This window comes from Scyliorhinus canicula, chromosome 9 (assembly GCF_902713615.1).
Source record: "Scyliorhinus canicula chromosome 9, sScyCan1.1, whole genome shotgun sequence".
Classification (NCBI taxonomy): domain Eukaryota; kingdom Metazoa; phylum Chordata; class Chondrichthyes; order Carcharhiniformes; family Scyliorhinidae; genus Scyliorhinus; species Scyliorhinus canicula.
The window spans coordinates 183564346-183580051 of record NC_052154.1 but is presented as its reverse complement, the minus strand read 5'-3'; the positions used below and the strand labels follow the sequence as shown (position 1 = coordinate 183580051).

The following is a 15706-nucleotide window of genomic DNA, read 5'->3' as shown; positions in this document are numbered from 1 at the left end:
TGGTAAAGAAAATAGTGCAGTGTAAAATAGGCGACTACTGAACTGCCAACCTGTTTTACTCTGCTAACCACACACTGTGCCAAACCTCGCTCCACCATTTCAACAGCAGAAATATGAAGCCACGAAAATGTAGATCTGCCATTGTTATCCGGTAAAGAATTGGCTTTAGGATGTTAGGGAACATTTTTATTTTAGAATATGAACATAGGAAAGCCTTAATGTTGTTGTCACTGTTTTCAAACAGAGAGTATGGTGCACAGCCCCGAACTCCTTATCGATGGAGGGATATGTTTGTCTTTGATTCGAGACAGTGCAGATAAGGGTTATCAGAGTGATTTCTGGGAGGAGGAGGTTGCCCGATGATGAGAGATTGATTAGAATGGACCTACGCATACTGAAGTTTAGAGGAGTTGTTCATCCCACAGAAACATAGAAAAGAGTTTGACCTCCACTTGACAAGGTTAGGTGTTAAGTGTTTGCTTCCCCTGGCTGCAGAGGATAGAATATCAAAACTCGATGGCATAGTTTCAGGATAAGAAGCCGATTATTTAAAACAGAGATGAGGTATCACTTCTTGGACTTTTGGCTGTGGCCAAGCGTCTGATCAAGCCCAGGATGAAGTGCAACACCTTTTCTTGTCAGCTTGGATCTGGCATGTCTCTCCTGTGGAGACCGTGGATTGGATTCTCTGATTGCCAAAATCGCAATCGGCGATCTGCCGGAGAATCCCCGTTTGCGCTGAAGTCGGGGGCAGCGCTGCTTTTACAATGCTCCGCCCCCTCGAAACAGCGTACTCTCAGAGTCCGGTGCACACCATCGGGACGGCCTCAGGATGTCTGCTGAGGGCCCCGATGCTCCGCCCCCGATGGGCCGAGTTCCTGACGGCGTGGAACAGGCGTCCTGTTTATTTTTGTGAACCCGGTGTGGTGGCTGCGGACTGAATTCAGCGGCGCCGCAGTCGGTGAGAGAGCTATTCTGCGGGCAGGGGGGCTTTGGCAGGGGCACTAGTGGGGGGTGTTCCAGGGGTGGTGAGGCTGATTGCAGGGGGGCAGAGTTTGGCAGCTGGGTCCGCGCGCGGTTGGCGCCATGTTGCACGGTGCCGTCACTGCAGACTGGCACAAGCGCGGCCACGGACCCGGCGATTCTCTGACCGTATCCGCAAGTAAAGTCGGGGGCTTTACACTGCGCACCTACTAGCCCCCCACCAGGCGGACGATCGGTGCAGATTTTGCACTTTTTGTTTGGGCATAAAACGCCACTGTTCCCACCCCGGCGTCGGCACTTAATCTTCAAATCAGAGAATCCAGCCCCATGAATTAGATTGAATTTGAATATGAATTGTTTTTTGGAACAAGCAATGAGCTGGTTTCCCCCGTCCACTTTGCGCATTGGTTTTGTAACTTTAACAATGGGGTAAAAAAATTCAAATAAAGAAAGATCTAAAAAACAAAGATGAGGGAGAAATTTCTTCACTTGGGTGGTTGTGAATCTTTATAATTCTCTACCCACTGGGCAATGGATAACCAATTATTATGAATATTCAAGACTGAGATGGATAAGTTTTTGGATTTGAAGGGAATCAAGGGAGAGGGACATTGGACAGGAAAGTGGAGTTGACATCAAACATCAGAAATAATCTTACCAACGGCGAGGCAGGCTTGAGGGGCCAGAAGATCTATTCCCTTTCTTATTTCTTAAATTCTTATAATCTCATGCCATCCAAGCTAAAGGATGGTCAATATAAAATCATTTTGATTGACCCATCCCGATTGACAACAGGCCAAAGGACTGAGTGGTTAAGGAAATGGTAACCACTGTGTTGAAGAAGGGTCCCTGCAACATTGAATTTGGAGTTTATTGTTGCAGTCGAAGACAGTTGGGCTTTATTCGTACATCTGACTGTCTAACCCTTGAGTCTTTGTTTTAGTCATTCAGCGGATGTGGGCATCGCTGGCAAGACCGCATTTGTGGCCCATCCCCAAATGCCCTTGAACAGAGTGGCTTATGAAGCCATTTCTGAGGGGCATTTCAGGGTCTGGAGTCACATGTAGGCCAGACACAGATGGCAGATTGTTTAACTTCTCCCCAAGGGGCAAACGGCGTTATGCCAATCAACAATGATTTCATGGAAAGTGGGAGGAAGGGTTGGGAGAGGGTATGGAGGAGGTGTGAGGTGCTCCGGAGGGTGAACGCCTCCACCTTGTATGCGAGGTTGGAGTTGTTACAGCTGAAAGTGGTGTATAGAGCGTACCTTACAAGGGCGAGAATGAGCCGGCTCTTTGAGGGGGTAGGTGATGTGTGTGAACGTTTGCAGGCCCGGGGAGGGGGGGGGGGGGGGGGGTTCCACAAATCACATTTATATGTTTTGGTCCTGGCCAAAGTTGGAGGATTACTGGAAGGTGTTGTTTAGGGTAATCTCTAAAGTGGTGCACGTGAAACTGAACCCGGGCCCTCGGGAGGCCATATTCGGGGTGTCGGACCAGCCGGGGTTGGAAACGGGCGAGGAGGCAGATGTTGTACCTTCACCTCATTGATCGCCCGAAGGCGGATCCTGTTAGGGTAGAGATCAACCCCTCCACCCTGTGCCCTGGCGTGGCAGGGGGACCTGTTGGAATTCTTAACGCTTGAAAAGGTCAAATTTGAACTGAGGGGAAGGATGGAGGGGGTTCTATAATAAATGGGAGTTATTCATTATGCACTTTCTAGAATTGGATTGCATTGAACATTAGTGGGGGAGGGGGAGGCTGGGAGGGTTGGGGGGAGAGGGACTGTGTGTGTTAATGGTGACTATGGGTGATTCCTGATTCCTTTTTGTCATTTGTTTATGTTAACATGCGGGCTGCTGTTTGGGGTTTGGTGGGAGGATGGGATCATTGTTATTGATATGGGGATTCCATTCATTACTGATTCTTGTTTATTGTTGGGTGTAAATTTGGGAGAAAATGTGAAAAAGGTGGAGAATAAAAAATATTTTTTAAAAAACCAATGATTTCATGGTCATCATTAAAAGTTTCGTCCAGATTTTTAATGAACTCAAATTTCACCATCTGCCGTGATGGGATTCGAACCCCTGGATCTCTGGATTACTAATGCAATGACAATGCCACAATGTCTTTGCCTTCATTCACCACAACAATTCTGAACCATATCCTCTGCTTAATATTTGATGCCTTAGTCTGTCCCTGTCTCCATTAAAATCATTACTTTCTGTAACCTGGCCACAGACATCCCCCCCCCCCCCCCCCCCCCCCCCCCACCGCCCTGTATAACTTTTACCTCCATTCCCTCAAAGCCAAAGGATGTGGTGGACAACCAGTCCAGCCATTCAGTGCCAGATCTTACTGTACCACGTAAAGCATTATTTCATCTTGCTCTGATTTGCCAAAACTGCTGACTATTTCAGGATGACCCTGGAATGCAAAGATAACACCACCACCCCACAACCTGCAGCTTCTTCCCTCTACTGCAAACCAACTTCCTAAACTCCGGTTTCCTGCACCTTAACCCACAACAAGTACGAGGAGCTCATGGATATCTTTGTCAATAAGATCGAAACCATCCAACCAGCTGCCTCTGCCTCTTCCTACCTTTCCTTTCGCCCACTGTGTCAAACTCCCTTCAAGCACCACCCCCCCCCCCCCCCCCCCCCCCATACCCAAGCCTGGAATACACGTTTTTCCAACTCATCTCACGAGCTCCCGCTCCAATGATTCTATTCAGACTAAACAGTTGTAAGAGTCCTTCCTTTCTTGTTCCTTTGTTCCCATTTATTTTGTTTTATTGTTTTGGTCCGTGGATCAATGATTGGGATGTGCCTTTAAGCACAGGGAGTAAAGCAGAAGATTCCCTAGTTTAAACAGCCTGCTTACCAGGATACTGTATCCTCAGACTTTGTGTTTGGGAGAAAGAGGGATCGGACCCTTGGACACCTAGTAGGAGAGGAACCGACTTTGGAGGGAATCATTGTTTGGTTAACTGGCAACCAATGGGTTGGCCGGGACAGTGTTCTGCCTGACAACAGTCAGTGATTGGTTCCTGCTGGGTGATGTTTCTCAGAGAGCTGTCCAGAAGTGATCAGACCTCAGAAGTGAAGGGAGCTGTTTTCTCTCTCTGTCGGTGGAGGCTGCAGCAGCTTGTTGCTCTTCAGGGGCTGAAGAAGTGTAGACATAAAAAATAAAAGCAGGAGGAGGCCATTTGGCCCTTCGGGCCTGCTCTGCCATTCATTGTGATCATGCTGATCATCAGGTTTAATACCCTGATCCCGTCTTTCCCCACACCTCCCTTGATCTCTTGAGCTACATCTAATTCCTTCTTGCAATTACACAACATTTTGGCCTCAATTACTTTCTGTGGTGGAAAATTCCACAGATTCACCACTCTCTGGGTGAAGAAATTTCTCCTCACCTCAGTCCTAAAAGGTTTGCCCCTTATCCTCAAACTATGACCCCAAGTTCTGGACTATCCCACCATTGGGAACATTCTTTCTGACTCTACCCTAATTCCAATGAATATAATCCTAACTGACTTGCCTCCCGCCATCCCAGGGATCAGCCTGGTAACCCTTTGCTGAACTCCCTCCATAGCAAGAACATCCTTTCTCAGATAAGGACACCAGAACTGTACACAATACTCCATGTGTGGCCTCACCAATGCCCCATAAAATTGCAGTAAAACATCTCGATTACTACACTCAAATCCTCTCGCTATGAAGGTCAACATACCATTTGCCTTCTTTACTGCCTGCTGCCCTGCCCGCTTACTTTGAGCAGCTGATGCACGAGGACACCAAGGTCTCACTGAGTATCCACTGCTCTCAATTTACACGCGTTCAAATAATAATCTGCCTTCCTATTTTTGCTACCAAAGTGGATAATCTCACATTTGTCCACATTATACCGCATCTGACATGATGTGCCCACTCACGCAGCCTGTCCAAATCCCGTTGAAGCATCTCTGCATCTTCCTCACAGCTCACCCTCTCACTCTACTTTGTATCATCTGCAAATTTGGAGATAATACAATTTGTTCCCTCGTCCAAATCATTAATATATAATGTGAACAGTTGGGGTCCCAGCACAGATCCCTGCTCTACCCCATTAGTCACTGCCTGCCAATCAGAAAAAGATCCATTTATTGCAACATTTTTCTTCCTGTCTGCTAATCACCTTTCTATCCATCGCAAGATGCTACCCATAATCCCATGTGCTTTAACTTTACATATTAATCAGCTATTTGCGACCTTGTCGAAAGCCTCCTGAAAGTCTAAATAAACCACACCCACCGGTTCTCCCTGATCAACTCTACTAGTTACATCTTCAAAGAATTCCCGGAGATTTGTCAAGCTTGATTTCCCTTTGGTAAATCCATGCTGACTTTGTCCGATGACACCACTGATTTCCAAATGCTGTGCTATGAAATCCTTGACAATGAACTCCAGCAACTTCCCCACTACCTGTGTTAGGCTAGCTGTTCTATAGTTCCCTGTTTTCTTTCTACGTTTTGAATAGGGGGGTTACTGGTCTGTGGTTCCCTGTTTTCTCTCTACTTTTTGAATGGGGGGGGGGGGGGGTTACTGGTCTATAGTTCCCTGTTTTCTCTCTACTTTTTGAATAGCAGGGTTACATTCACTACCCTCAATTCTGTAGGAACCATTCCAGAGTCCAGAGAATTGTGGGAAATTACCACCAAAGAAGCCACACTTCTGCAAAGCCTCAATTGTAAAATTCTCACCCAGCCTCGGTTTCCGATCCCTCCATGGCCCTCATCTCCCTCAATCTCTGTCGCCTCCTCCAGCCCTCACAATCTGTGCCCCACCAATCCGGTTTTAATGGCTCCACTGTGAGCGGAGGTTTTTACCACGTTAGGTTTTTTTTGTTGTTGTTGCCATTGGCCGGGGCTCCTCTTGAAAGATTGTTTGATGCCGACAGAAGTGAAAATATCCCTTCCCCGGCAGAGTTCCACCCTCACTTCAGCGAGTACAAATATGAACTGAAATGCGATTTAAAATGTATTTATGGTAACTCCCTTCTTCCAACAAGAAGCTACGGGTTTTTTTGTTGTTGCAAATTCCCTCCCTGTGCTGGATGGAAAGGAAAGGAATCTTAACATTAGCTGCAATTTTATTTAACTTGGGAAACTAGGGAAACACAGGAAGCCTGAGCCATGGTAAATCAGGTAGCTGATAAAATATAAAAACACACACCCTAATTCATTCGATAAACCAGCACAGGTCATCATTGATGTGGATGTCTCGGTGTGTACAAGGCACTTGCAGTTTGCCATGTGCTGGCGCCTACCTGTGCATAGTTCTCCCTGGTGAGGATGGGTAACTCATAGGCAGTGGAGAAGTGATTACGGACTTGCTGCATTTGTCCAAAACGCTCTCTTTTCCTCCATTTGGCTCTCCTGTTCTGAAACCAAACCTGGAACCGAAGAGAAAGTAGAGGGTATAAACGGCTTCCACGTTTCCCACAATCGCGGGGACTCGGGACAACATTCCACCCCCCCCCCCCCCCCCCCCGGCAAAACCATTCTGTTTTGTCCCGTTAGAGTGTTAAGCAGAGAAATCACTTTACTGAACTTTCTAACTTTACTGCGAAGCATTGCCTATTCATTGGCATTAAATGCAACAAGCAGAACCTCTATTTAACAAAACAAGATGGGCTTGATTTATTTATGGGTCTTCCCCTAATTGCCCAGAGGAATAACCCGGCTGAATCTGTACCTTTAACAAAAGGCTCCGATTTCAAAAGGACATTAATTCGACTTCAAAGGCGCGAGTAAAGTTGTAAATCACCGATCTCGCCGCTGCGGAATGGTTTTCAGAGGAGCAATTTTATATTAAATCAGGAGAGATTTTATGAATCATTTTGAAAGGTTGTATTTCACCGGATTAATTGGCTTTTAACAGATTCCCAATTGCAACAGATTTTCTGCAACATCAGTTTGAGTTGAAGGTGGGGGAAAAGCTTCCAATTCGCCTGGCTGAGTTGATGAAGGGATGTGTGGACACTAATAAACAGTCAGGTCCAGTTGAAGATCAGGTCAGTGCCATTTGAAGCGGATTAAAGTCCCTAATAGCTTCACTTCGCACTGAGTAAGAAGTTGCTGCCTTTGATGTGGGGCTCGAGTCGGTTTGAAGGGAACATTTCTCTTTGCCACGTGGCTTTTCACTGTCATTTCATCTTCCAGTGGGATCTTACCAGGGGGATTGTTCCAGTGGGATAGTTCCAGTGGGATCTTTCCAGGGGGATTGTTCCAGTGGGATAGTTCCAGTGGGATCTTGCCAGGGGGATTGTTCCAGTGGGATCTTTCCAGGGGGATATTTCCAGGGGGATAGTTCCAGTGGGATCTTTCCAGGGGGATATTTCCAGGGGGATAGTTCCAGTGGGATCTTTCCAGGGGGATATTTCCAGGGGGATAGTTCCAGTGGGATCTTTCCAGGGGGATATTTCCAGGGGGATAGTTCCAGTGGGATAGTTCCAGTGGGATCTTTCCAGGGGGATATTTCCAGGGGGATAGTTCCAGTGGGATCTTTCCAGGGGGATATTTCCAGGGGGATAGTTCCAGTGGGATCTTTCCAGGGGGATATTTCCAGGGGGATAGTTCCAGTGGGATCTTACCAGGGGGATTGTTCCAGTGGGATAGTTCCAGGGGGATAGTTCCAGTGGGATCTTACCAGGGGGATTGTTCCAGTGGGATAGTTCCAGGGGGATAGTTCCAGTGGGATAGTTCCAGGGGAATAGTTCCAGTGGGATAGTTCCAGTGGAATCTTTCCAGGGGGATAGTTCCAGGGGGATAGTTCCAGTGGGATAGTTCCAGGGGGATAGTTCCAGTGGGATCTTTCCAGGGGGATAGGGCCAGTGGGATAGTTCCAGGGGGATAGTTCCAGTGGGATCTTTCCAGGGGGATATTTCCAGGGGGATAGTTCCAGGGGGATATTTCCAGGGGGATAGTTCCAGTGGGATAGTTCCAGGGGGATAGTTCCAGTGGGATAGTTCCAGTGGGATAGTTCCAGGGGGATAGTTCCAGTGGGATCTTTCCAGGGGGATAGTTCCAGTGGGATAGTTCCAGGGGAATAGTTCCAGTGGGATAGTTCCAGTGGAATCTTTCCAGGGGGATAGTTCCACTGGGATATTTCCAGGGGATGGTTCCAGTGGGATAGTGCCAGTGGGATCTTTCCAGCTGGGAAGAGAGGGAATGATTCATTCCCAGGCAGAGGAAGGGCAGATTCCCAGCTCTCCGCCCTCAGTCACCCAGTTTAGCAAATGTCAACCGTAGTGCGGCGGGAGGCTGGGAGATGTGAGGAGAAAATGAGGAGATCCAGTCCCCCCCCCCCCCCCCCCCAACGTGGGACGTTCGTTTGTGTTGTGTAGTGTTTGAGGTGTGTGGGAGATTTGTGTTGTGTCGTGCTTGAGGTGCGGGATGTTTGTGTTATGTAGTATTTGAGGTGTGTGTGAGGTTTGTGTTTTGTAGTGTTTGAAGTGTGTGGGAGGTTTGTGTTGTGTAGTGTTTGAGGTGTGTGTGTGAGGTTTGTGTCGTGTAGCGTTTGAGGTGTGTGTTGTGTAGTGTTTGAGGTGTCTGTTGTGTAGTGTTTGAGGTGTGTGGGAGATTTGTGTTGTGTCGTGCTTGAGGTGTGGGATGTTTGTGTTGTGTAGTGTTTGAGGTGTGTGTGAGGTTTGTGTTTTGTAGTGTTTGAAGTGTGTGGGAGGTTTGTGTTGTGTAGTGTTTGAGGTGTGTGGGACGTTCGTGTTGTGTAGAGTTTGAGGTGTGTGTGTGTGAGGTTTGAGTTGTGTAGTGTTTGAGGTATGTGTGAGGTTTGTGTTGTGTAGCGTGGAAGGTGTGTGGGATGTTTGTGTTGTGTAGTGTTTGTGGTGTGTGGGGGGTTTGTGTTGTGTAGTGTTTGAAGTGTGTGTGATGTTTGCGTAGTGTTTGAGGTGTGTGTTGTGCAGTGTTTGAGGTGTGTATTGTGTAGTGTTTGAGGAGTGTGTGTGTATTGTGTAGTGTTTGAAGTGTGTGTGAGGTTTGTCTTGTGCAGTGTTTGAGGTCTTGTGTGAGGTTTGTGCTGTGTAGTGTTTGAGGTGTGTGTGAGGTTTGTGTTTTGTAGTGTCTAAGGTGTGTGGGAGGTTTGTGCTGTGTAGTGTTTGAGGTGTGTGGGAGATTTGTGTTGTGTAGTGTTTGAGGTGTGTGTGTGTGAGGTTTGATTGTGTAGTGTTTGAGGTGTGCAGGAGGTTTGAGCTGTGTAGTGTTTGAGGTGTGTGTGAGGTATGTGTTGTGTAGTGTGTGAGGTGTGCAGGAGGTTTGTGTTGTGTAGTGTGGAAGGTTTGTGTTGTGTAGTGTTTGAGGTGTGGGAGGTTTGTGTTGTGTAGTGTTTGAGGTGTGTGTATGAGGTTTGAGTTGTGTAGTGTTTGAGGTGTGTGTGAGGTTTGAGTTGTGTAGTGTTTGAGGTATGTGTGAGGTTTGTGTTGTGTAGCGTGGAAGGTGTGTGGGATGTTTGTGTTGTGTAGTGTTTGAGGTGTGTGTGAGGTATGTGTTGTGTAGTGTTTGAGGTGTGTGTGAGGTTTGTGTTGTGCAGTGTTTGAGGTGTGTGTGAGGTTTGTGATTTGAAGTGTTTGAGGTCTGTGTCGTGTAGAGTTTTGAGGTGTGTGTGAGATTTGTGTTGTATAGTGTTTGAGGTGTGTGAGGTTTGAGTTGTGTAGTGTTTGAGGTGTGTGTGTGAGGTTTGAGTTGTGTAGTGTTTGAGGTGTGTGTGTGAGGTTTGGGTTGTGTAGTGTTTGAGGTGAGTGTGTGAGGTTTGAGTTGTGTAGTGTTTAGGTGTGTGGGGGTTTGTGTTGTGTAGTTTTTGAAGAGTTCTGTGTTTGAGATGTGTTGTGTAGTCATAGAATCCTACATGCAGGAGGAAGCCATTCGACCCATCGAGTCTGCACTGACCCTCTGAATGAGCACCCCACATAGGTCCACCCCTACCCCATCCTTGTAACCTCACTCAATCTTTGGTTACGAAGTGACAATTTAGTATGGTGAATCCATCTAACCTGTGGAAGGAAACTAGACGAAGCAGACACATTGGTCTAGTTAACCAGAGACCCAGATTAATGGTTCTGGGGACCCAGGTTCAAATCCTGCAGATGGTGAAATTTGAATTCAATAAAAATCTGGAATGAAAAGTCTAATGATGACCATGAAACCATTGTCGATTGTCGTAAAAACCCATCTCGTTCACTGATGTCCTTTAGGGAAGGAAATCTGCCATCCTTACCCGGTCTGGTCTACATATGACTCCAGACCCACAGGGGTTGACTTGTAACTGCCTCCTCAAGGGCAATTAGGGATAGGCAATAAGTGATGGCCCAGACCTGTGACTCCTATGTCCTATGAACATATGTTTTAAAAGGACAAGAGGAGAATGTGCAAACTCCTCACAGTCACCCAAGGCCAGAATTGAACCGGGGTCCCTGGCACTGTGAGGCAGCAGTGTTGATCACTGTGCCAATACGGTATTGCCCCATATGTTGTGTGTAAGGTGTGTTGTGTGCGAGGTATGTGTATTGTGTGTGAAAGGTGTCTAGTGTACCATGTCTGTGCTTTTTGTGTAGGTGTGTAAGGTTTGTGTCGTGTGGGGGTCTGTGGAGGGCTTCACCCAGAGAGGTGGAAACTGTTGATTGATTTTTTTCAAGGTGAATTAATGGGTTAGCAGGGCTGGGGGGAGATGAGGGGGTGGGGGTGCAATTAGGAAGGTGGGTGTGTTAGGGTGTCGCCATCGGGGGATGGTGAGCGCCTGTGATTTCTGTTCATATTGAGGTTTGGTCTTCTGAGATTTTCATGTACATGTATCCAATATCTTTAATAAAAATAGTTTTTAAAAAAAGATTTGTGTAGTGTGTAAAATGTGTCGTGTATTGTATGTGTAAGATAAGTGTGTAGGTGTGTAAGGTGTATTGTGTGTGTGTGTGTAAAGTTTGTTGTGTATGTAAAATGTGTGTAGGTGTGTAAGGTGTGTTTTGTGTGTGTGTAAAGTTTGTTGTGTGTGCAAAATATGTGTGGTGTGAAATTGTGTTTTGTGTGTGTGTGTGTAAAGTTTGTTGCGTGTGTACAATATGTGTGTAGTGTGAGTTTTGTGTGTAAGGTTTGTTGTGTGTTACAAGGTCTGTAATGTGTGTGTGGTTTGTGTACAAGGTGTGTGTGTACAATCAAGGTATTTAAGGTGCTAATAACCATCGCAACTTTAATAATGCGAGGTTTAAAGTTTTTCCCATTGCTGCCCAGCTGACTAAACATTTCAAACCTAGAACATGCCCTAGCCTTGAAAACGCTTGTGTTCCCGTTTATAATCGCAACAATTGTTCCTTTCGAAGAAAAAAAGCGTCCACTCATTTCCAGCACTTCCAGATCAAAAGTAATAACGTTGGCTCGGTAAATGTGAAACTGGGCTCAATGTTTCTGATATGAAAAGCTGATGGGTGTGAGGGTGGCGGCACCTATTTGACTTCACCGGGGGTGGGTGTGTCTGTGGGTCACATTCTGATTAAATATAGCGACCGGGTGCTCCAGCGCCTCTTGGGCAGGACTTTTTGCATTTTGGTTAATGCTGTGCCCCCACGATGGATCCAAGACTTGTGACACCCAACCACGCCCCCCCCCCCCCCCAAAAAAAAATCAGGGTGAAAGAATCTGCTGTGAAAAGATTGTGTGGAGTTGGTTAGAAATAGTGAAAGGGGTCAGATCTTTTTTTTTCAAACGGGGGAATGAAACTCGAGGCTGAAAGCAGAGACGCTTTATCTCCAAAAAGATCGGGAATAGGACTTGATGGGAGAGTCCTGAAACTGAGCTGTGTTTTGATTTGTGTGTTTAATTTCCTTCCCTTTAATTCGCTCGCAGTTTCGATGGAGTTCTATAAATAGGGTCTTCACACGATTCATTATTACAGTTCAGCACAGAGTTCGACTGTTTGGGGCTCCGTGGCGAGGGAATATATTTACTTTCTGATGAAACGGCCTCTGCCAGCGAGTGGAACATGTAAAGCAGAAAGATACTGATCACAGAGAGGGGCGGGAAACTCGGGCTGTGGAGGGGGAAGTTTTAACCTGAATTAATTTCTTAATCCGAGTCCTTAATCCGAAAAAATAATATAAAATGCATGAAATAAAGATTCCAGAAACAACTTCCATTCCCAAAAGTAAACTCCTCCTTGTCCCAGGTTAGTTTGGGACTCGGTTCTGATTGAGTGGTTTATGTGTTTGCAATCCCGGAGTTTAGGTTTCCCAGTGCAATGAAACATGTCACAGGGCTAACATCAGCACAAGAGTTCCACATGAATACCAACCTCACTCTACATCAGGCCTCCATCCCAATATCCAAACCTTCCAACCGCCAGTCCCACCAGTTACTCTAATCTTCCTCAATTCCCTTGAATGATATCCCAGCTCCAGCAGCCTCACGCTGATCTTGTTGGATATTTCCAAGGATGTGCCTCTCTGATTTTACACTGTGCTGCTTTAGAAAGTCACGGTGCCAAATTGAATTTTGCGCTTCCATTTTTAAAGTGGGCGCTACATCACTGTTACGAATGAGTTTTGAAGCTGCCGCCTTCTCTGACAATCTATTCAAACAGCTTCATTTCTTTATTCTTGTTCACTTTGCAAAAAAAAAAATAGAACTTGACGGAAGCGAGATTTGCGGAGTCCGTTTCAAATACAATAAAATATTGGTTAAAGTTGCCAGGATTGGGCCCTCCTTAAAGAGCCGATTGGGACCCTCCTTAAAGAGCCGACTGAGACCCTCCTTAAAGAGCCGACTGCGACCCTCCTAAGGAGCAGGCATGGGACCTTACTTAAAGAGCAGACTGGGACCCTCCTTAAAGAACCGACTGAGACCCTCCTTAAAGAGCAGACTGGGACCCTCCTTAAAGAGCAGACTGAGACCCTCCTTAAAGGGCAGGCTGGGACCCTCCTTAAAGAGCAGACTGAGACCCTCCTTAAAGAGCCGACTGAGACCCTCCTAAGGAGCAGACTGAGACCCTCCTAAGAAGCAGACTGGGACCCTCCTTAAAGAGCAGGCTGGGACCCTCCTTAAAGAGCAGACTGAGAACCTCCTAAGGAGCAGACTGGGACCTTCCTTAAAGAGCAGGCTGGACCCTCCTTAAAGAGCAGACTGGGACCCTCCTTAAAGAGCCGACTGGGACACTCCTTAAAGAGCCGACTGAGACCTTCCTTAAAGAGCAGACTGAGACCCTCCTAAGGAGCAGACTGGGACCCTCCTAAGGAGCAGGCTGGGACCCTCCTTAAAGAGCCGACTGAGACCTTCCTTAAAGAGCAGACTGAGACCCTCCTAAGGAGCAGGCTGGGACCCTCCTTAAAGAGCAGACTGGGACCCTCCTTAAAGAGCAGACTGGGACCCTCCTTAAAGAGCCGACTGGGACCTTCCTTAAAGAGCAGGCTGGGACCCTCCTTAAAGAGCAGACTGGGACCCTCCTAAGGAGCAGACTGGGACCCTCCTAAGGAGCAGACTGGGGCCCTCCTTAAAGAGCCGACTGGGACCCTCCTTAAAGAGCAGGCTGGGACCCTCCTTAAAGAGCCGACTGAGACCCTCCTTAAAGAGCAGGCTGGGACACTCCTTAAAGAGCCGACTGAGACCCTCCTTAAAGAGCAGGCTGGGACCCTCCTAAGGAGCAGACTGGGACCCTCCTTAAAGAGCAGGCTGGGACCCTCCTAAGGAGCAGACTGAGACCCTCCTAAGTAGCAGACTGGGACCCTCCTTAAAGAGCCGACTGGGACCCTCCTTAAAGAGCCGACTGGGACCCTCCTTAAAGAGCAGACTGAGACCTTCCTTAAAGAGCCGACTGGGACCCTCCTTAAAGTGCAGACTGGGACCTTCCTTAAAGAGCAGACTGAGACCCTCCTAAGGAGCAGACTGGAACCCTCCTTAAAGAGCAGACTGGGACCCTCCTTAAAGAGCCGACTGGGACACTCCTTAAAGAGCAGACTGGGACCCTCCTAAGGAGCAGGCTGGGACCCTCCTTAAAGAGCAGACTGGGACCCTCCTTAAAGAGCCGACTGAGACCCTCCTTAAAGAGCAGGCTGGAACCCTCCTAAGGAGCAGACTGGGACCCTCCTAAGCAGCAGGCTGGGACCCTCCTAAGGAGCAGACTGGGACCCTCCTTAAAGAGCCGACTGGGACCTTCCTTAAAGAGCAGGCTGAGACCCTCCTAAGGAGCAGACTGGGACCCTCCTTAAAGAGCCGACTGGTACCTTCCTTAAAGAGCAGGCTGGGACCCTACTTAGGAGCAGGCTGGGACCCTCCTTAAAGAGCAGACTGGGACCCTCCTTAAAGAGCAGACTGGGACCCTCCTTAAAGAGCAGGCTGGGACCCTCCTTAAAGAGCAGACTGGGACCCTCCTTAAAGAGCCGACTGAGACCCTCCTTAAAGAGCCGACTGAGACCCTCCTTAAAGAGCAGACTGAGACCCTCCTAAGGAGCAGGCATGGGATTCTCCTTAAAGAGCAGACTGAGACCCTCCTAAGGAGCAGGCTGGACCCTCCTTAAAGAGCAAACTGAGACCCTCCTAAGGAGCAGGCTGGACCCTCCTTAAAGAGCCGACTGGGACCCTCCTAAGGAGCAGGCATGGGACCCTCCTTAAAGAGCAGACTGAGACCCTCCTAAGGAGCAGGCTGGACCCTCCTTAAAGAGCAGACTGAGACCCTCCTAAGGAGCAGGCTGGACCCTCCTTAAAGAGCCGACTGGGACCCTCCTTAAAGAGCAGACTGAGACCCTCCTAAGCAACAGACTGGGACCCTCCTTAAAGAGCCGACTGGGACCCTCCTAAGGAGCAGGCATGGGACCCTCCTTAAAGAGCAGACTGAGACCCTCCTAAGGAGCAGGCTGGACCCTCCTTAAAGAGCAGACTGAGACCCTCCTAAGGAGCAGGCTGGACCCTCCTTAAAGAGCCGACTGGGACCCTCCTTAAAGAGCAGACTGAGACCCTCCTAAGCAACAGACTGGGACCCTCCTTAAAGAGCAGGCTGGGACCCTCCTTAAAGAGCAGACTGGGACCCTCCTTAAAGAGCCGACTGAGACCCTCCTTAAAGAGCAGACTGAGACCCTCCTAAGGAGCAGGCTGGGACCCTCCTTAAAGAGCCGACTGAGACCCTCCTTAAAGAGCAGACTGAGACCCTCCTAAGGAGCAGACTGAGACCCTCCTAAGGAGCAGGCTGGGACCCTCCTTAAAGAGCAGACTGAGACCCTCCTAAGGAGCAGGCTGGGCCTCTCTGGGGTGACAGACACCTCTCCCTCAAGAGCAAGCAGCATTTTTATATCGAATAAACTCATTGTCAAATCGACGCCACATTCTCTCTGGTTGGTTCAAAGATTCAGCACAATTATTAATTTTGAAATTGTTTTACGCCATCAGTTCAATTATGTAAGTGTCAGCTGTAATTCTTGGATAACCGTGTCCAGTAGAAATGCCCAATCGGTTAGTTCTGCGGAGAGCGATTATTTAAAGTTGTCCCAATGTTTACCCGGGGAACATGAATGAAATGGACGGAGCGGGTTAACCCGGTTTGGAGCTGATATCCCACGCAAATAAACTGTGCTGTTGTGTTCCTTATGTTAGTGATAAAGCTGACTTTCCGCGGAGGGAGGGAGGGGTGGGGGGAAGAGAGAGGGGAGGAGGGAGAGAGAGGAGGGAGGGAGAGAAGGAAGGAGGGAGG

General features: G+C 47.9%; 1 protein-coding gene across 1 annotated transcript in view; it reads right to left on the bottom strand.

Moving 5' to 3' along the window:
- LOC119971944 (homeobox protein aristaless-like 4) overlaps positions 1-15706 on the bottom strand; it is a 52991-nt gene that overhangs the window by 15748 nt on the left and 21537 nt on the right. Inside the window, 1 exon segment of the mRNA XM_038808293.1 lies at positions 6297-6422. Within this exon segment, the coding sequence (XP_038664221.1) occupies positions 6297-6422 (126 nt within the window).